General features: G+C 46.3%; 1 protein-coding gene across 3 annotated transcripts in view; it reads right to left on the reverse strand.

Annotated features, from left to right (window-relative positions):
* Nucleotides 1-1,214: 1,214 nt before the first annotated feature.
* Nucleotides 1,215-22,201, reverse strand: part of CORO1C (coronin 1C) — an 89,530-nt gene continuing 68,543 nt past the window's right edge. For all 3 annotated transcript variants that reach the window (XM_042909554.1, XM_042909555.1, XM_042909556.1), the window contains exons 4-11: nt 15,204-15,333; nt 12,038-12,219; nt 10,731-10,850; nt 9,572-9,676; nt 7,483-7,628; nt 5,219-5,276; nt 4,871-5,116; nt 1,215-3,690 (exon numbers count right to left, since the gene is read on the reverse strand). In XM_042909554.1, the coding sequence (XP_042765488.1) occupies nt 3,571-3,690; nt 4,871-5,116; nt 5,219-5,276; nt 7,483-7,628; nt 9,572-9,676; nt 10,731-10,850; nt 12,038-12,219; nt 15,204-15,333 (1,107 nt within the window). In that variant the 3' untranslated portion in view covers nt 1,215-3,570. The remainder of the gene's footprint in view (nt 3,691-4,870; nt 5,117-5,218; nt 5,277-7,482; nt 7,629-9,571; nt 9,677-10,730; nt 10,851-12,037; nt 12,220-15,203; nt 15,334-22,201) is intronic.

The raw sequence follows: 22,201 nt of genomic DNA on the forward strand, positions 1-22,201 counted from the left end.
TTCTACCAGTTTCCTTGGGGCACAATTCCCAGAGGTGAAGACCCTGGGCCAAAAGGTAAGGACATTCAAGACTCCAGACGGACCTTGTCACACTGCCCTCCGGAAAGGTTGCACCAATGTGCAAATGCCCCCTTCAGTCTTGCAGGAAAATGTGAGTGTCCGTGGCCACGACTCACGGTCGAGTCCAGTGACGGCTTCGGGACGTTCTAATGTGCTAGCAGAAGAGAAGGGCCACTTAGAGTTAACAGATTCTTAACAGCCAAGAAAAAGCTTTTCTGGACACACAAGGCCGAGACCAGCAAGGGAAGTAGCCTTTCAAAATACGGAAGTTCTCCCTTGATGGGGCCTGGCTGGACGTCTGGGGCGGACACGGTAACCTTTAGGTCTCTGACCAAGAGGCAAGGCAGCCAAAACGAGAGAACGTCGGTCGTAAACACCTCCCAGCACGCGTCTGCCCCCTGACCGTGGGCACCAAGGGGCACAGACAGCATCTGTCGTCGCTGCTTCCTGCAGCCACACGAGCTGACCACGAACCTGGCTGCTGTTCTCACCGACCGCAGCAACTTTAGGAGAATGTATTGGGGGCGGGGGGGGGGGCATCTTCACGCCAATTATTCATGTTTACAAACCTCTGGAAAACCCAAACAGTGGGAAACTCTGCTAAAATCACTGAAATGTCCTGAGACGATATCCTGGTGTAAAAAGGGAAGCTGCCAAAGGCCACGAGATTCAAAGGACCCTGAAAACCTCCCACTGGAATAAAAGTCACAGCTAAGCCGAGAGGACTGTACTCCACCGAAGAGCACGCTTCCAAAAGCGCCGCCAGGGAAACAGCGAAAGCGGCAGCCACTCGGCGAGGGCTCTCCGTGTGGCCGGGCCCAGGTAGCTCCCTTCCAAACCACGCGGAAGCCTGCGTCCCTCCTTCAGAGCAGGAAAAGGGATGCCTTGAGATTAGGAGATCTGCCCCAGATCCCCCCTCCGGTAAAGGCCGGAGGCAGGATTCAAACACGCAGGCCCGTGGGGGTCTGGCAGGCAGCACGCTCTCCGCTCTACCCCACTCGACGTCCCCGCTTTGCCGGCGCTGAGTGGCTCACCCACACTTCCCCTGTACTCACCCTCAGAGAGGAGACGGTCGCCCGGCCAGTTCCACGGAGTCAGAGGAGCTGTGCGCTGCCCCAAAGACAGCCGAAGGTGCGAAATAAACACGGACACCGTTTTGTAATCAATGATTTTTTTATCTTTGAAAATGGAAGCAAGTGTTTTGACAGAATACTATGGCCGCTCTATAAGAGCCGATCTAGGAGCAACTCACTGGTTTTCCTCTGGGATAGCACGGCTTTGAAAAGAAGGAGGAGAAAAAAAAAAAAAGACAAAACAGGAAAAATAATCCACAAAGCTTCAGGCACCGACTCTGAGCCTGGCTGGGCATTCGTTCATTAAATAAGTCATAAGCTAAAATCACTAAAATCAGGGTAATTTCTCCTTGCCCTCTGTCTTCTCTTTGAACCACGTTCCCTATGGTGTTCCACCACTATCAACAATTTCGTTTAATTTGTCAGAACCTTAAAACACTTCTCAATTTAAAAAATGAAGGTCCTCAGCAGATTACGTCGATAAAGAAACATGTACAGGTTTGAATAGAAGTCACTGTAATTATTGTTTTCTTTACATCTCATTATCCACTCCAATATTAAACACACACACATACACACACAAAACCACACCAAACATTCAGATGCCCTGAAACTGTGGAGACAGCGATCCCAATTCTGGGTAAAAACACGGTACCTTTCCTACGCAGACATTAGCCCCAGCTCGACCGCGCGTTCCAACCCAGTGTCGCCACACTCCGCCTCCATCCTGGTTCCCTGTTACAGACGCTCCCAGCCAGTTCGTCCCCACACCGGCGGGAGCATGCGCAAGAGCCCCCGGGCGGTCCCAATGGCACTCCACGTTTCATGTTCGACCACGGACACTCAGTCTTTCCCAGAGATTCTTTAAATCTTGTTCCTCAAGCATGCAAAATGAGAACGTGGAAATGGAGAAGTTCTAGCTAACCTAGGAATGGAACAGGTATTCAGAGCTCAGTGGCTGGCGCCTGAATCCGGGGGAACCTCTGCGCTTCGACACAGCCTCTGTGTGAGCTGGAGGGGCAGAGCAGGCCGGTCTGTGTGGAGGGCGCGAAGGGACAAGTTCGTACACATTAAAGCTACAGCAGAGGCCCGTGCTCCTGGTCTCGCTTCATTCTAGACTGTTCTGTCTCAATAGTCAATAGCACCCTCTGGCCTTCATCTCAGCTGACTGTGGAGAGGGCCGAGGCAGGAAAGACAGAAGGACTGTCTGGGGGAGCCCTGAGAGAGGTGGCTGCATCTGTGACACAGAGGGGAGGGCAGGGGCTCTGGGGTGCAGAGAGAGCCATTTCTGCCTCCAGCACAGCACAGGGTCGGCATGCGATGTGCTGGGAGAGCAGAGGGTCCCGTGGGGGCACACTCCCCCCTGCAGGTTCGCTCGGCCTACAGTCCCCTAGCGCACTCAGGAGCAAGACAGGCTGCCGAAATGGGCAAGAAGGAGCACTCCACAGTGGCTTCTGTGGCCTCCTGTCCCGGGCACCCTTGTCAAGTACTGACCGAAACCTGAACTATGACGTTTAAAGTGATCAATGCAATAGATTCTACGTGTATAACAAAACTGCGGAAACACACGCTAGTTTAGGTTAGATTATAATCATCTGAAGCACAGGATAACCAAGAACTGAAATTCCATTCTGGTACAACCACCCAGTTTCTAGAAAAGAGAAAGGAAAGAAAAGAGACGATACAATAGGAGCTTTTTTGATCAGAAGACTCCGTGAAAGGAGAGGGGTGGTGACGTGAACCCACGTGATTTTTCAAGTCTTCCTTCTGTACAGTCATGAGGATGACCGGGTTTTGTGCTGCAAACGAGCCAGCACCATGAGGCTACTGCTCTGATTGTTCTCGGATGAACGTGTATACAAAATAATATCTTATCTTCATTTAGTTTATAAACATACACAGTGCTGTCCCTTTCAAATTAAGGAGGAAAAAAAAAAAACCACACACAAATACTGCAAAGTAGCAAAATACAAGGGCGGCGGGCGGGGGAGCTACTTTTGGTTTTGGCAACGTTAAAAAAAAAAAAAAGAAATATAAAAAGCAATGTGGCATTGGTCCCTGTTTATAAAAAAAAAAAGAAAAAAGGTACTTGGGCACAACACTGAATCAGAATTGGTCGGTTTTCTAAAATTCAGAATATCTGGGATTTTAAAAGTAGCACTTTTGTCTTTTAAAAGTTCGACAAGTCACGTAACACTTAAAACATCAAAAAAGCTTTCTGATAAAAAGCTCAGCTTTTAAATCACATTTTGTTTCTGCAAATTTGGGAGACGAATTGAGTTCTGACTGGAATGCGGCCCGTGGCTGGTTGACACGGGCCGCTGACACGGAAGGTCCCCAAATGGCAGTGCCTCCCTTCCGCCCTCCCTGGGACCACGCCCACAACCGGCTACCACGAAGAGTTCCTGCTCCCATTTTGGGGGTGGGGGGTGGACCTTCAGGCGGCGATCTTCGCCATCTGCTGTTCTAACTTGGAAATGCGCTCGTCTTGATTGCAGATTGTATCTTTTATAGATTTGATCTCTTTTAAAATCTCATCCAGCTTGGCTTCATTTTGCTAAGAAAACCAAAAAGGGGGGAGAGGGTAAGAGGTTGACTAAAATGCACTCAACGAAGTTCACCACAGTTGAGAATGTATAGGTTGCGCAGTCTCATTTTCCCCTTTGGATGTGGCCAGGCACCGCCACCAAGTTGGGCCATAGGAGAGTCCCGGCTGCTGGTCAGCCCACCTGCCGCCCCACAGCAGAGCCACAGTCCCGCAGCGCTGCTCCTCATGCCCGTGCACTTACCCGGACTCAGTCTCAAGGACAGAAACTGTGGGAAGGGACCGGTCCCTTCACGGCTGCGCCACAGCCTGGCCACCCGGTGCGATACCATCAGGAGTAATGTCTATGTGACCTTCTGGAGGCTGCCGAGCCCCTGCCATCACCCGGGGAGGGCCCTTCTTAGGAGCTAAAGCCCTTGCCCTGCTTGCTAACTCTTCTAAAGAGGCCTCAGCCTCTCCCACGTGGAATGGACCCTGTTGGAAACCCTGCAGTCCACGGCATCTGACGTGGCTTCCCTAGTTATGGCCAAAGTGCCAGCTCCTCCGGGCGCTTGGCCTCTTCGTTCCACTTATACCTTCTCACTGACAGTTCACCGACCTCCCTCTGGCCCCTGGGATCCTGTTCCACGCCCGCCAAGTTCCCTTGCCGCCTCCTCCCTGGCTAGACCCTGCTCTCCCGGCAGCAGCATCCCCAGTGGCCGTGCGGGCCCCCGATGTCAGGCTTCGGCTCCCACCGCTCCACTCAGATGGTTCTTGCCAAGAGGTCCAAGATCATCTTCGCTAAGTTGCACTCGTCGCCACACGCCTGTGTCTCTGGAACACTCAGCAACATCTGGACCTCGCACCACTCTCTTCCCCTCCCAGGACCCCCTCTTCTCGGCATCTGTGGCCCCACGCTCTCTTGCTTCATTTCCACCCCAATCAAAGATGGACGTGAACGGTCTGGGGAGACACACTTACGAAAACACCCAAGCAGCTCCTGTGCACTCTCTTAAAAATGGTCATAGACTGACTTCTCTCCTGGTCATTACAAAAAAACGAAAACAAAAACCCCAAAAATAGCTAATGGAGCCAAACTCAAAAATGTTATGTGGCCAAGGAGGTTCTTAGAAATAGTCATGTTTTCATTCACTGAAAGAAAGCCCTGAGCCAGCCAAGCGCACCGCACCCCTCAACCTCAGGGGGTCCTTACCACACTGGCTGTGTCCGGGGTTTTCTTGGGGATGTTGATCAGGTCACACTTCTTATTTGCAGTGGGCTTGCTATCCAGAATGTTCTTCTTGACCACTTTGAGATCCCGGTTTTTGCCAGGAATGTATCCATGCTTTAAGGAGATGAGGACTGGATCTGCATTCTTCCCCTCAAACCACTCCTCTGCCTCCAGCGCCGCTTCGGGCCCTGCTGTGTCAGGATACAGGTCATCCTGGAAAAGGTCCGACTACAAGAGACAGTTTGGGAAAACCCTCGGTTAAAGAAGAAGAAAGACCTGACATGTGAAAGTCTTTGAAACACAAATTTGCCTAAGAAACTGGGCACTTACTTTCCTTGGAACCGTCATGATAATAGGCTCACACTTTCTCTCATGAAGTTTGAAGAATCTTCAAGGGGGAAATAAAGGCAAAGTTGTATTAAGTGAAATAAGAGGCCAAGTCACAGGCTTCATAACAATTACTCTCCTGTATGGGATACGACATGCTCTGCCTAGCACCGCGACCGATCCACCCTGGGGAGCAGGTACAATCTGTGTTCCCGTTTTCCAGATGAGAAAACAGAAGCCAAGAGGAGCTATGCTAGGAAATGGTGGACTAGAAACAGGAACCAGGAGTTGAGGTCTATGCTGCTGGGACAGTCAAACCCCCATCTTCAGGGCTGAGCAGCCGTGGTGGAAACGCCACCACCGCCGATGATTCTCTTCTGGAACAATGACCAAGTCAACAGACAGGAGAGAACAAACACCTGACATGAGATTAGCATCCACGATTTGGATGCCAGGTCTTCTGCCAACTAGAAGTGGCTGAACATTTGTTGGCAAAAATAGGATTTTTAAAAAGGAAAAGAAGATAGGCGCCTGGGTGGCTCAGTTGGTTGAGCGTATGACTTCGGCTCAGGTCATGATCTCGCAGTTCGTAAGTTCAAGCCCCACGTCAGGCTCTGTGCTGACAGCTTGGAGCCTGGAGCCTGCTTCGGATTCTGTGTCTCCCTGTCTCTATCCCTCCCCCACTCATGTTCTGTCTCTCTCTCTCTCAAAGATGAATAAACGTTAAAAACAAAATTTAAAAAAAAAAAAAGGAAAAGAAGATAATCCTAGGATTACAATTTTGGCATCTATGCAAACCGCATCATATTTGACACTCAAGAAAAATTTGAAATTATCCAAAATGTGGAAAGACTAGGAACATAAAGCACGAAACCTCTGCAGTCAGCAGAGTGGTAAAAAACAAAAACAAAAACAAAAACAAAAACCAACCAAACTGGCCTGGGTTTGATGTCCAGCTCAAGTACTCAATGTATTAATGAATGCTCAGTAAACATTTAATAAGTAGGAGGTATCCTGAATGATTATGCTTACAGGTTTTTGACTTTTAGATGACAGTAAAATAAATGCTTTCCCAAGTACCAGAAGCACTCTCAAGTTTGGATTCAATCTATTTTGAACCACATTTTGATGAGTTTGGTTTAAACTATAATTTTGAATTATCTTTCTTTCACTACTCCAGCTACAGAGAATTAAGTATATTTAAAAATGAAACTTAGAGTAATTAACTTAAAAGATGTGCTCATTATTTAACTGTATGACCAAAACAACAGAGGTAGGCAGATGTCCATAGAAATGTAGTGTGGTACAAATGTGCGGTACGGTCACCGGCCCAATAGCGTGGCGCTAGTCATCCTGTTGCTCAAAACGGCCAGTTATTCATGGGGCACCCGGGTGGCTCAGTCGGTTGAGCGTCCGACTCGGTTTCGGCTCGGGGCATGATCTCACGGTTTGTGGGTTCGAGCCCTGCGTCAGGTTCTGTGCTGACAGCACGGAGCCTGCTTGGGATTCTCTGTCTCCCTCTCTCTCTGCCCCTCCCCTGCTCCCGTGCGTTGGCTTTCTATCTCCCCCTACCCCTCTCTATCCAAAATAAATAAATAAAGCTTAAGAAAAAAGTTTTTAAATGGCCAGTCATTCGTGAGTCTCACAGAGTATCTCCTGTTGACTAGGAGGAGAAAAAAGCCTACCCTTTGGGAAGACCACTGGCATTATGCAACACAAAATTTTTTTAAAATCCCTAGTAGTATAGACAGGCAGCAATTCTATAACATAGTTGCATTTCCTAAATCGAGCTAACCCAACACCCAGCTACTGGTCTCTGCCTTCTCTAATCTAGGGTCCGTGAGGTCCACGATCCAGTTTGGAACATGTTTGTCCCCACGGCGGGCAGGAAAACCATCTATTCGGTCCATCTCAGGGGCAGGCTCGCCCCCGCTTGCCTCCTAGCGGACACTGGCCACAGCCTCGGCCTGAAGACGAGAGATGGAGGCTTCGCTAGGTCAGTACGTGTGCAGTGCGCCTTGGCTGAGCCACGTCACTGGTGCTTCGGGCCACACAGTCTGAAGCACGGTTCCATGACATGATTTTGCAAGTTCTTTCCTGCTCTAAAACTCTGTTTCTCAGTGTGGACAGGAAATGAGAAACCAATTCCGCAGTGCAACGGAGGGGAGACGAGACTGTGGCCCTAGGGCATTACCGGCAGCTGTATCGCTCTGGTGTAACACGCGGGGCACAAACAACCTGCGTATCTTCCGGTACCGGCTCTTTACCTGGCGATCTCACATTTGTTAACGTCAAGTCCCCTCTTGGGCATGTAGCCCATCCCTCTCTGAGGCTCCTTGCTGCTGAATGTGTTGAGGTAGTGGACATACGGGGATTCATCTGTGATCTCAAAATAGCGGATACTGCTGTCACCCTACAAGAAATCAGAGAAAACTTCGCATTGAACGTTACCTGAAGCAGCTGGATGAGGTGGTGTCTCTCTCCCCTGTCAACCCAGCACTGACTGGGACTTGGCCTCAGTGGCCAACCTTCGCTTCCTCTCCAGAGGGAGAGGATCTGATGGGTGCCCTTCCTGGCAAAGCCCTCACTCATCAAATGCTAGCATGTCTTTTAAATGGTCTCCTCCGCCTCCTACTGGAGGCTCTCCACTGAGCCCGGACGCCAAGTCAGTCAGGGCAAAAATGTGAACGCCTCCGGCCCAGCAACTGCATCGCAATTCAACTTCAAAAGACAAAGTCTAGGGGGACCACGGAGAGGGCGAAGACTGGCACAGAACGGTGTCCTTTGCAGACCTGAGGGCGCCAACCCCGGATAGTCAAGCAATAATAAAAAGTAAGATTTGTAGAAGAATGAAATGTTAAGAACAAAGAGTTTTTAATCATCCTTAATTAATAATTAATTCACAGTTCATAATAATTCTTCATTCATAATGAAGAAACTCACTAAAACATGAGTATTCCTTAACTTCAGAAGACAGCGTTGTCTTGTTGCAATGTATCAAATTCCAGGATAATTTTTCTTAGAAAGGTCAGGTGGTTTTGGAGGTCGGAAGCGTACGCCAGTGTCTCTAAGCAGAACTAGCTGTCCCACAGTTACGCCACCTTGAGCGGCAAAGGCAATGCTGCCTGCTGGAGGGGAAACGTGTGTGTATATGCGATCGTGCCCTTCCAAGTGTCTCGGTTCTCATGATTTCCACTTGTTTCGATAACGTAAATATCTAAAGTGATGGTAAACAAGCTAAACACAGACTTTCCTGTGTACTGAAAATAACTTTCCACCTAGCGTTGCTAACATCTGGGTAATCGCTCCCGTTACTGGTTTTGATGCAGTCTATGGCAGCTGTGAACATCTGAAAATGACTCTCAAGGAAACAGACAAGATCCCGGGTTTGAAGCAGCTGATGGAGGACAATGTGAAGCAGCGCTCAGTCAACTATGAGAACCGAAACATGTCTGGCTTTACTCAGCAAGGGGCTATCTACACAGGTTTGGGGGAAATACAGCAACAGCTTCAATTTTGTTAATTCATTTATTTCAGCTACAGAAAGTCTAAGAAAAATTGAATCTACAGAAGACTAAGGAACATTAAGGTTACTGCCCACTAAAAAAAAAATAATAATAATAATAATAATAAAGCTAGCAAACACTGTAGTTAGGTGGACATCATAAGGCAGGAGGTACGCTTTTTGATTTTAGTGTGGGGTCTTCCTATAACAACTGTCACCTCCTGACACTTTAGTCGGGCCACATACTTTCAAGCCCAGGGCCCTGAAGCTGAACTCCAGGAACAAGAACCCCCTGGAGAGTCTCTGAGGCCTTTAAAAGCTCCTATCCAAAAAGCGCTATTCTCTTTACAGGTCCATGGCACGTGGAAATAAACACCTAAATGCCACTCTAGGGCTACCCAATGGACTTCAGCATCAGATGCGGCAAACTGGCTACTTGTTCCTGATACCATTAGAGAGGATCTAAAATCCTCAACCACACAGCACCAGAGGTGAAGAGACACCGGGGTGTCCTCTTTCTCTCACTAGAGTCCCCAAGCGAAGACATTCCTGCCAGTGTTCACCCCAACACCCGAGCCCCATCCCTGCTGTCCTCAGGGATGCGTACTCAGGAGTCCTAAACATGGTGTGCTATCACCACGCAAATGACAGGCTCAAAGGGTCTAGGCTCAAGACCTAAAACACACCAAGACACACATCCGTCCTTATTTTAGTTTAAGACACATACACAAATCATCTAAATTAGACTATTAATATGATACAACGCATTGCCCAGCAACTAAATCTCTGAAGGATAAACTTCTCCTCTTACAAGATTAAACTGAATATAAAACATTAAAATGACTGTTTACCTTTCCACATAAGTAAATGATACTGGTGTCAGGGTCATAGAAGGGCAGCAACACCCCATTGCTAGTGTCCATTTCATGAAGAGCGATTGGTTCCTGCATATTTTTCTGGGAAAAAAATACAAAGATCTGTATCTATCTATATACTTGTATATTCACCCATATTTTTACAAGATGAATCATTATTTTATTAAGTGAGCCATTTCCTAGAATAATGCAAGTCTGAACGATGCACATATATAATATTCATACATGTAAATACCAAAGGGATACTAAATGGTATCCAACCCACTGAAAATTGTGCCCATTTGACAACCTAATCAACGCACACATCTGTGATTCCATGACAAAGATGAGACAGTTCTCTTTTGTGACTATTTTCTGTTTTAAAAGAAATTTTTCTGGGGCACATGGGTGGCTCAGTAGGTTGAGCGTCCAACTTCGGCTCAGGTCATGATCTCGTGGTTTGTGGGTTCAAGCCCCGCATCGGGCTCTGTGCTGACAGCTCAGAGCTTGGAGGCCTGCTTCGGATTCTGTCTGTCTGTCTGTCTCGCTCTCTCTCTTTCTCTGCCCCTCCCCCACTCACACTTTCTCTCAAAAATAAACATGAAAAATGTTTTAACATTTTTTTTTAACATAAATACGTGCTCTTTAAAGTTACAGAAACACTGTAATAATCATCCCATATTCCACAATCCCACAATCCCACAATCCAGTGGGTGGCAGAAACAATTGCCATTTTGGTCTGCTTCCTTACACACACACACGCACACTGAGATTGTACCATATATACAGTTTATTTTTCACTTATGCTATTAATGTTTTCCTAAGCATGACTATTCTGATTTCAACATTCGGTCATATTCTTTATAAAATAAAGCTCAGAACTTGGTTCCCAAGTCCAAAACACCGTTTCTTCGTGCATTCTTTGTAAAAAATACAGCCAACACAGACTACTTTGGAGTGTCAAGAATGCATTTTAGTAATACGTTTAGCAATAAGTCTCTAGTGAGGATGAGCATGTCACATCCAATTTAAGGCAGACAGGAGTTCAGAAAACTACACTAAGAATCCTATAATCTACTTACCCCCCTCCAAAGACCTGCTCAGAAAGAGAAAGCTCAGTGTAATAAGCCAGTGGGAAGGCTGGGAAGGGGCATACCGGATTCCAGAGAGCCAGCTGCCGCTCACTCATGCGGCTGAAACCAGTGGTGAAGACATTCCCGTCAGCCAGAAAGATGGCTCTCATGGGTCTTGCTCCTTCGTGTGCTTTCTCCTTCTCCTGGGAGGCAAAGAGCAAGAGGCACATTATATTCAAACTGCGAGAAAGAAAGGTGGAGTGGGGGCTTATACACGGAATCCAACCCACGCCGCCATGCCATTCATCCTGATTGCCAGGTGTTTGCCAGGTGTGTGTGTGTGTGAGAGAGAGAGAGAGAGAGAGAGAGAGAGAGAGAGAGAGAGAGAGAGAGAATTAACCACTGCTCCTCCCAAAATGAGGAAACAAAGAGACACTATGTAAGTTGGCCAAGGTCCCTCAGCTAGTGAGCAAGCAGACTGCCAGGAGTTGACTCAAAAGCCTCACTCTTTCCACCATGCCCTGCTGCCAACCCAAGTCCATGCTGCAAAAAGAAAACACATGAAAGGACTCTACTAGATGTCTGTTTCTCCAGGGGATAACCCGAAGACTGGATATACCCTATGGTTTCCACCAATTTCGCAGGACACAGCGAAGTCTAGTTCAGTGAACCCCTTCCTTTATTCATTTGTTCCTTGAGAGTGCACTAGTAGTGAGCCCTGAAAGGTTCTAGTGGAGAAAGCACTTTGCACAGGGCCAGGCAGGTCCCCAGTGCTCGACAAATACGAGCTGTGGCTGTCACCCAACTTAAGAAGTAATACTGCCAAAGGACCAGCACATCCCAGAGAAGGGGAGACGCAGGACATTCTGGGGTCCAGCACCTACAGCTTCAACCCCAGCTCAAGTCCCAAAGTCTTCTGTCATGACAGGTGACTTGTTGAGGCCTAGTCTGGGTGGAAGAAACTAAGACACAAGCTGATAAGATACCCGTGGCATCTCTGTAAGGTGGTCTGACAACGGTTGCAGGAAGGGGCGGGGATCAACGAAGCAATCAATACTCAGTGCTAAGCCAGAAACGCAGTGAACTATCTGGGTTAGCTGATCTAGACTGGTAAATTCTTAAGGATTCTAGTGAACCAATAAAAACTTTGTTTCTTTGTGGGAAATGGTCACCAAGGGAGAGGTACGGCTTGTGTAAATTGTGGGATACACAACTCTGAAGTGTGACCGGGAGGAAGAAGCCTGTACAAGCCTGTGCGGATTCACGGTCCGGCGTCTGCAGTTAGGCTCCACGGAGCGGGCGCGAGGCCTCTGCCGCCTGCCTTAACAAGCAAAGCTCGCCCTCGCCCAAGTGCGACAAACACGGGCGGCTCTGCCCTTCGCATACTCACGGCAACAATCTCTTGCTTCCTAGGATCGATCACTCTCACTTTCTTGTCTTTGGAAGCTGTGCAGATCAGACTGCCGTTCCGGTTCCAGCTTACATTGTAAATCATGTCCGAGTGCATATCGTCCAGGTTTATGAGGGCTTCTCCCGTCCCCACATTCCAGATGATGATGGCATTGTCACAGCCTGAAAGCAAACAAAACCATGCTCCTCAGAGATGAAAAACACCCATACAGCAGCGCGCTTGTGAAAACTAGGAATACAGCAGGGAGACACAGACACAGGAAGATGCTGATCGCGGGGAGGCCCTACCTTATTTTACTTTTATTTTTTTTAATGTTTATTTTTGAGTGAGAGAGAGAGAGAGAGAGAGACAGCCAGAGAGTGGTGGGGAGTGGGGGCAGAGAGAGAAGGAGACACAGAATCTGAAGGAGGCTCCAGGCTCTGAGCTGTCAGCACAGAGCCCGATGCGGGGCCTGAACTCACAGACCTCGAGATCATGACCTGAGCCAAAGTCAGACGCTCAACCGACTGAGCTGCCCAGGCGCCCCGGGAGGCCCTACTTTATTGGCCGCTAATTAAAAACCAAAGTGACAAAAAACACATGCATATAAAAGAAATGTATTAAAGGAAAAACATCGTTTGCTCCATTTGGTTTCATATGAAACACACAAAAAGTAACAACCAAACAAAGAACTCTAAGAAAACAGAATCCTATGTTTTTTAAGAGCTAACGGGCTGATGGACCCCGAGTGATCGTGTGTTTCCTTTTCTAGTAAAACCAATATCAGAATGAATACGACTTATTTCTTTTCCGGAGGAAATAAAAACGAAGAGTTTAAATGACTGTCTAGAGCACTCAACAAAAATGTGACACAGCACGTTATTCAAATCAACGATGCTGTAAAACATGGCCTCACATTAAAGGATGACCCAACCACGTGCTCACAACATATCCTCATCTTTAAAAGGGGAGAAAAATAGGTCAAGGCGGGGCTGATCTGAGAAGCCCAAACCGTAATCAAGTAGGCATGTGGATTTGGAAGCTGATCCCCAAAGAGGCCACAATGCTGGCTCAGCCACACCCCTCTGTTCCTCAATTCCACCTTCCTTCAAGCATCTGCCCCAAGGACCCTGTAATAAGTGGCACCATTTGTTGCTTCCAGGACATTAGTTCAAGGATGAAGTAAATAAGGGATGGATATCCTGAAGGTAAATTCTTGCCAATAGGCCAATTTTACAAGCACTTCAGAAAAATTAGCCACTGATATCCAGGCACCCAAGCTGTCTAAGGGCCAGAAGTAGAAGACTGTAAACAAACTTGTACGACAGTAAAGCTGGAGCTAAACCCTAGGATGAGACTTGACTCTCCTCTGTCTTGCACACCACAGGCCAACAGGTAACTTCAGCCACCATGGATAGATCACGTAGTCTTAAAATATGCACAACACAGCAATTAGCCATTCTCCTCTGCTTGTAAAAGGCAGAATGGGGAGAGTCTGCTGACAGTACCCTATATTTGACCTCAATGAGAAGGGCGGCAGGAAATTTTCCATGACTGGCTTCCCTCTTTACAACTGTTTTCTCTCCTTACTGGACTGAGTTGAATATGAGGAGAGTTCCCACGTATAGTCACTTGTGACTTAAAAAAGGAGAGAATTCTAAGTAGCATCTGTTTTGAAAAGGAGTCCTTGGTTTCAACAGGTACATGTGGTATTAAGTTTTTAAATTTATTATATTATAAACACCCTCTATTCCCAGTTAAAAACTCAACTGCCCCCTTCCTTTGTACTGGTGAGGGGAAAGATTTTAAAAATTCTACCATTCACATTAGTATTTCTTTTTTTGTAAGTCAATTTTATGAAAGCATGATTTACATACAATCCAACGCCCCCATTTTTAGTATACGTGTGCTAAATATTGACAAGTGTATATATTCATATGTGTGGCCACCATCACAATCAAAATATAGAACTTTTCCATCATCCCATGACGCTCCCTTGTGACCTTTGTATGGCTTCTATAAAAGACAAAATCTCAAACTGGAGACAAAGAGATTCCTGCAGGGTAAAACGTGGAAACTACTCAAGTGGCATACCAAGAACGCTAGATCTTGGTTCGGGGGTTCACTGTAGTGCCGTCCAGCAGCGTAAAAACACAAGCCAAAACCTCCATGTCCAGAAATAGGGGACTGATTACATAAATGAAGATGTCTAAACAATGGACTATCACTGAGGTCGTTAAAAATATGATAGGAAAGGGGGAGCCTGGGTAGCTCAGTCAGCTGAGCGCTGGACTCTTGATTTTGGTTTGGATCAGGATCTCACGGTTTGTGAGATCAAGCCCCACGTCCACTTCTGCGCCTGCTAGGGATTCTCTCTCTCTCTCCCTTTTCTGTCCCTCCCCCACTGATACTTGCCCTTTCTCAAAATAAATAAATAAACATTTAAAAAAATATATCAGAGGAAGAACATTCAATGGCACATGGAGAGGACTACAGTGTACCACTAAGTGCAAAAAGCAAGTCACAAGTAAAGTGTCTGAACCTATCTTTGTGGGAGACATCACTCAGGTATGTGCAAAAAAAGTACCTTGTGGAGTGAAACACAGACATGGTAATGATGTTCCCTCTGGGCGGGTGGCAGGATTACAACTGATTTTTATTTTCTCCTTTCGTTTCTGTATATTTTCTATAACATACATGTACTACTTGTATAAGGAGAAAAATGAAAGTATCTTTTTAAAGGAAGGAGGATATTTACCTCACAGGACCACCCCGAAGTTGGCAACAACATCAGAGCTGGCACCCAGGGCTCCCACCAGGGATCCTCCTGCTCTATCAAGAATAACTAAAACTGTGGTCCATGAAGGGCCCCAGCAGGAGCCGTGCATCTGCTGGATTTATAGGTAAGCACGTATCTGTTCATTTCTCTAAGCAAGAAGTCTTGAGTCAGACTGCCAATGCAGCCTTCACACACACACACACACACACACACACACACACACAGACACGCACACGCACATGCACACGCACACAGGTGTGCAGGCAAGCTAGAGAACCGCCGCATCTCAGCACCTCAGCATGGATTCCTAATGAGCTGCTTCAAAGCTGTGGAGCACACATCAAAATGCACTGGCTACTGCCCCCTCCCCAACTGCTCGGCTCCCACCTGCGCTAAGAAGGACGTTGCGGGCAGTCGGATGCCAGGCCACGATGCCAACTCTCTTCGAGTGGCCCTCTAAAATCACCACAGGTTCGGTCAGGGAAAGGGTGAGTCCATTTTCTGGGATCTGCCACACCTGTTGGGAAAGGAAGCGAGAGGATCCACGTGAGGTAGGACCTTTCACGATCACCCTTCCTTGACCATCCGGTTTGCAGACGCGCTCTGCATAAACAGAACACACACTGACTGGTCTTTGGATGAAAGGCGGAATACCGCACGTCGACTCTATGCAGCTGTTTTTAAAATGGAGTACGATATTAAAGATCAGAACATCCATCAGGCCTCCAAAATGCTGCGTCCCCACTTTTATTTAACAGTAGTTGACATTTTATTCTAAATTCTCTGTTAAATTCAAAACTCTCAGACTAGAAGCATATAGAAATACTTAAGAGAAAAAGGGACAACGACCGAGGCCCCCATGAGAGGCAGCACTGGGGTGATGAGCCCTCGTGGAGCCCACGGGTTTTGAGGGGAGAGACGCCACCCACCAGAGCTCTTGGGATGGTGCAGCGTTTAAAACATCATGATTTCTCTAGTTTTACGTTTGGAAAATAAAAATACACGTAATAGTTCTGTAACATCTACTACAGAAAAACCTTACAAAGAAACAAAAGATAAATTTGGCCTCATGGAAATTTAAAGCTTTGTGTTTCAAAGGACATGGAAAGAAAAGCTATAAAGAACTCTTACAAATCAACAATAAAAGTAAAATAACCCAATTTTTAAAATGGGCAAAGAATCTGGACATTTCTTCAAGAAAGATATACAACTAGTTTTAAGGCACATGAAAACACGCTCAGTATTATTTAGTCATTAGGGAAACGCAAATCTAAACCACAATAAAGCATCAGTTCACGCCCACGGGCGGCTGTAATCAAAAGGCAGATACCGAGTGCCGACGAGGATGTGGGACAGTCAGGGCCCCCACACACTGCTGGTGGGATACAAAATGGTGCAGCCGCTTTGGAAACGAGTCTGACAGCTCTCAAGTGATTAAACACGAGAGTTTATATGGCTTAGCAACATCACTCCTAAGGTAACCCAAGAGCAATGAAAATATATGTCTACACAAAAACTCGTATGTGAATGTTCACAGCATCATTACTCATAAAGGCCAAAATGTGGAAACAGCCCAAATGCCCGGCAACTGAGAAATGGATAAACAAAATATGATAGATCTATATACAATGGAATATTACTTGTCCCCAAAAAGGAATTAAGTACTGATTCATGCTACAATATGGATGAAGCTCGAAAATATTACGCAAAGTAAAAAAAAAACTAGGTCCACATATCGTAGGATTTTGTGTATATGAAATGTCTGGGACAGAAAAACACAGAGACAGAAAGTTGATTAGTGGCTGCTTAGCGCTGGGGACTTCGGGACAGTGATAGTGAATGGGTACACGGTTTCCTTCTGGGGTGATGAAAAACATTCGCAAATGGTCTCTGGGGATGGTTGTACGTATCTGTGAATAAATCGAGACCACCGAATTGTACACTTTAGATGGGTGAACTGTATGTGAGCTGTAGCTCAATGAAGCAGTTTAAAAAATGCTTCTGACTGGTGAAGCCACACAGGATATTCACCATATCTTAAATGGGGATGTGCCTGCCTGGTAGAGGGGGTCGGGGATGGGAAGAACATCAGACGGAAGGGATAATAAGACACTACGACAGAGGAAGACATGAGTTTTAAAAGATTAAGAGAAACCCTCTATGAAGGAAGAACCGAGTAACAACTAAGCCGAATAGCACCAAGAATCCTGTAGAAAACCAGACATTAAGTAATACTTAAGTTTGTGAAAAGGTTCAAGTTTAAAGTAATTATCTTTTTACATACAGAGAGTAAAACACATTAAATATGTTAATATATTTTAAATTGTTTGTATATTTAAAATATATTAAAAAATTAAAATGTATTAAATAAGTATTAATGTATTCAAATAAGTAAATTTACCACCAAAAAACATTTTAAGGAACTAGTTCACGAAAAATTTAGAACTTGCCAGTGAAAAATCATGCTCAACAGTGGAACAAGTGAGAAACAGAATTTTCCTTTGTTGGGGATTTTTAAGGAGGAGACAAACAATGTCTGTTTTCAACTGCTTAGTGGAAGGCAAAGATCTGGATTAGATGGGTGTTTAAGGTTCAGCTCAGTTCTGCTGTCCTGCAAAAAATTAGAAGAAAAAGTTTGCCATCCTGAAGAATGGGAAAAAGGCATGAATTAAGTGATCGTTCATTCTTACGGCTAAATTCTGCCCAGGCTAACTACAACCCCTTACACCAATCACGGCAAAATAAACCTGGCCTTTTGAGGGCCTGAGTTGAGGATGTCACCTAATTTCCCCTGAACCCTCACCATTCAGCAAATTGTCAACAGTGCAGGTGTGAACGAGCACAGAGAGCAGAAGGAAAACCTACCTTGCCCCTCTTCTCCACCAAACAGACCTGAGCCATGGCCCCCTCCCCCGGAGAATGTGGGTATCTGCTGAACACCCCCAGCACTATAGGTTGCTTTCATCCCATACACATTACTTTATAATCAAAGGTTTATGATTGGTAAAACAGCTCCAAATTGAACTTAGCTATCTGAATGTAGAGCAGGTCTTGTGTTTTGTTGTTGTTGTTGTTTAACATAAGGAACAGAAAACAATGCTGATTTGATCAAAGCATGAAGTCAGAGAAACAATTACGAAATGGGACTTTAGTGACTCAACAGGAAATGCATTCTCCAAGATGAATTCCGACCCGGGCTTAGAACTGGAAGAGTGGCAATACCACCTGCCGTCTCCAGATGGCACCCCAACCACGGGCTGCTGGTTTTCTTGCAAGGTCTGCGACACCTCCGTACCCCGCTCTGACCACAATTAAATAGCGTGTTCTCTAAATCCCGAATGGGGCATGGAGTGACGGAAGGCTTTGTTTAGAGCCAGCATTTCCAATCTTAAACATGAAGGTGGAAGCGGGGCCCACGATGGGACTTTACCCTCTCCTGTCTCTAGCTTCTCCCTCATTCAGGTTTTCCTTGGATGGCAAGGGAATTTTAATGATGAAGCAAAACACTTATATAATTTGTAAAATAAGGAAACTATTCCTTTTTTAATTTCACCTTTAGAAGATTCAATGGTTCCTAACCCACTTTACCACCTTGGTCGCTCGTTCACACAACACATCTCTTGAGTAGCCACTATGAGGCAGGCTCATTACCAGGCAAGGGGGAAAAAGGGTGAGCACGCACGGGCCCTGCTCTCAAGGGGTGTACAGTCTAACAGAAAGCAGAGACTTCTAGGAGACCAAAAATCAAACATAACTGGTGTGATGTGGGGGCTTGGAGCATGGGCTCCAGAGCCAAATAGACCCTGGTCCAAACCCTGCCTGGGCCACTTACACCGATGGTCCTGGGCAAACTTTCTAGGGCTGCTGTGAGGATGAAATGACTTCATAAGCCCTGGAACAGTGCCTGGCATACCACCTGTGCCCCCCAAACGCAGAGACAGAACAATGCGATGCTTAAGAACGTGGGCCCCAGACCTAGAACAGACTGTTCAATTCCTGATTCTGCCCGGTATCACCTGCATAACCTTGGAGACCTGCACCTACACTTGCTGGGCCTTAAGTTTTCCTCACCTCTAAAATGGGAATAACAATGAATCTGCTTTCGTCGGGGCCATGAAACTGAAGTGTTTAGAGCGACGCCTGTCGTGAGGCAGGCTCTTCGCGAGCGTCAGCCGCTGCTGGCCCTCGTCTTGTGCACCAGGAAACCGCACGGTGTACGGAAGCGGCGCTCCGCTGCCGTAAGCCACGTGCTGAGCGAAAACGCGGGCGTCGTGAGGTTGCTTCCTTGCTCTCCCCGGCTGGGACGTTCAGGAAGGCCCTCTGAGGGAATGACCTCTCGTAGTGGCCAGGACTTAGAGGGAAGAAGGGAGGGGTAACACAGGCATGAGGATTCACAGCGGGAGGAGACAGTGGCTGGAGACGACGGAACCGCTGCCTCCGCTGGTGGGTCGCGCACTGTGGGCTGCGGGAAAGAGCTGGAGACCCGTGAGCTTTTCCACATGGAGCGAGCACGCCCCCCTGGCTGGTGCCCACTAGCCCTACTCACAGGCTGTCCTTACACGGCTCTCTGCCCTTTTTAGGGTTGTCCGCAGCTTCCAAGCAGTGGCCCTCCAGTCCGGACCGAAGAGGTCTCACCAGCGGCAGGGCAGGGACAACAAAGCGAAGGCCGCTCGGTACATGTTTAGTCTTCTTGTGTGTAATGTGGGATGCGGGCTGGCGCGGAGAAAGGACGCCGGCCCGGCTCCTGTCACAGCTGGGACGCTAACTGGCTGTGTTAGCATTAAGAAGGGGTTTCACTCCCGGAAGCTTCAATTTCCTTGCTTGATACGGGGCCAGGATCCGCTTACGGGCGTTACTGGAAGCATCAAACGAGCTAAACCACCTTGCGTACCCAAAGCATTCCCCTAATGTGAAACAGCGCAAAAAGGGTGACCTTCGACAGACCAGTTACTGCCTGGACTGGTGTTTCCTAAGCTTTAAAATGGGACATACTCTTGCCTTACTGTGCTGTTATAATGATTAAATATAATCATTGCACATAAGGGCTTATGAAACAGGGCTTGACCAAAAAAATGCTTATTGTATGTCCGTGGTTATTTTTCTTGCTGTTACTATGACCCCTGCATATATTTTCAGGGTGTGAACATCAGGATTTCCTTCAAGAACCTTGTCTTCAAATTAATTCAGCACTTTCTAATTTACATCCAAGGTATTATGTGCGAAAGCTCTAATACGTGCCTAGGCCAATTAGCACAAATGAGAACAGCTCTGATCTCTATGCGGGTCTATTAGCATCTGTTACCGTGGCTAAAGCTAGTACTCCAAAACCAATCAGCTTTTTCAAAAACACGTCAGTGAGCAGAGAGGAAAACAGGAGTCAACCACCCTCTCTCTGCTGTGCCCAGACTGAGCATTTCAGCACGGCAGGGACAAGCTATCTCTTTCCTCCACTTGATTTTTTTGCTTTGTTTTGTTTTTCAAATCATACTGTGGATTCCTGAGATTTTCTATTTGGACTGGACATTGCTATGGCAATGTTTCGTTCTGGGGGGAAAAAACCCATAATCAGTCCCAAGGGCTTCCACATGAAAAGTGAATCAATCAGTAAAAACCCATTGTGGTTCTGGAAAAAAAAAAAAAAACAACAACTTTTAAGTCATGTTCAGGAACTAATGTATCACTGGAATCCTTTTCAACATGTGGAATTTGAAAATGGAAAAAGGACAGCTCAAGAGAACAGTTCCAATAAGAAAAAAGGGATGAACGGGGTGCCTGGCTGACTCAATCAGTGGAGCCTACGACTCGATCTCAGGGCTGTGGGCTCAAGCCCCACGTTGAGTGTAGAGATTATTTAAAATCTTAAAAAAAAAAAAAAAGAAAAAGAAAAAGAAAAAAGTGATGAAAATGAAACGTGGGTTTCTCTCAAGGAGTAATTTTAAAGTGCAATTTGTTTGATGGTTTTGTTAAATCTCAAACAGTGCAAAATTTAAACGTTACGGGAAGTGTTTCCAGACACCTCTTCCCTATTTCAATCACCCATTCTGAACTTGCTACTGGTCTAGGCACTAGGGCTACAGCCATAAAAAGGGCTATCCCCCCAAAAGGCTATATTTTTAAATGCGAAGGAAACCAATTCCAAAGAGAAAATGAAGAAAAGAGATGAGAGGAGACGGGAGGAGGCTCGCAGATTCTACAGCCGTTGCAGGATCCCCGACAGAGGCTGCCTATCCAATACCCACGGGGCAGCATGTAAGGAGTCAGGATGTGCCTCAGTGAACCATGACGTTAAGAACAACATTAGTTTTGGCAAAATCAAGAACTGAGAGCTGGGCTCTGATCTGCGCAGGATACAATACCCACTAGCAAATGGCCCAGATGCCATCTGCCGAATGACCAAGGGGTCAGAAATCTTGAGGAATTCACTCTCATCACCAACTACAATATTGCTTCCATTTTTATTTCAAGGCAAAAACTATTAGGAAAATTTATAACAGAAGCAACAATGTATAAAACAGGGAGTTTATCTTTGTTGATTTCCACCCAAGTGTAAAATTGATTTGGGAGAAGGGAAAAATGTCCACTTAAACTTCATTTGGGATGGGCTAGACACAAATAAGACAAATACTCCGCAAGATCTTTCCCTCTCCCTGACTCTGGAAAAAACAATTATGCAACCCACTGTGTGAATCAGCCATTTTTTGCATTTGTGTTTGATTACTACCCTGCAGATAAGCAACAGCACTGAATCGAGATCATTCACTAAACTTAACTTGGCTGCTCTTTGTGCTATGTAAAGCAGTAATATTTTCTTAGAGTAAAATAAAATACTTAGCAGCCACAATCTTTAAAACTCTCCGTGAGAACACACTGTTGGAGAAAAGAACTCACGGTATGAAAAGTCTGGAAAACCTAGGAGCACAGTCTAATTTCTGGGAGGAGGATTTGTAGAATTCCTTTTTGCCGGTATAAAACACAGCTTCAAAAAGTAGTACAAGAAAGGTAAACTATGCCAATATAATTCGCTTTTGGGGCTGCTTAAAGAAGCCATCTGTAAAACATGAAGGAATGTGCCATCAGCCTGGCATTCCTTTTCCTAAACCTGCGATCAAAGGGACATCATTGTCATTGAATCAATGCTTTTGCCACATTAACAAATCAGTGCCTAACTGCTCAGTGGAATTAGACTATTAATACAAAAAGCGGGGGGGGGGGGGGGGGAGGTTCTAAATATTTTTTAATGTTTATTTTTTGAGAGAGAGACAGAGTGTGATCAGGGGAGGGGCACAGAGAAAGGGAGACACAGAATCCGAAACAGGCTCCAGGCTCTGAGCTGTCAGCGCAGAGCCCGATGCGGGGCCCAAATCCACAAACTGTGACATCATGAC

Source organism: Panthera leo, chromosome D3, assembly GCF_018350215.1.
Source record: "Panthera leo isolate Ple1 chromosome D3, P.leo_Ple1_pat1.1, whole genome shotgun sequence".
Lineage (NCBI taxonomy): Eukaryota > Metazoa > Chordata > Mammalia > Carnivora > Felidae > Panthera > Panthera leo.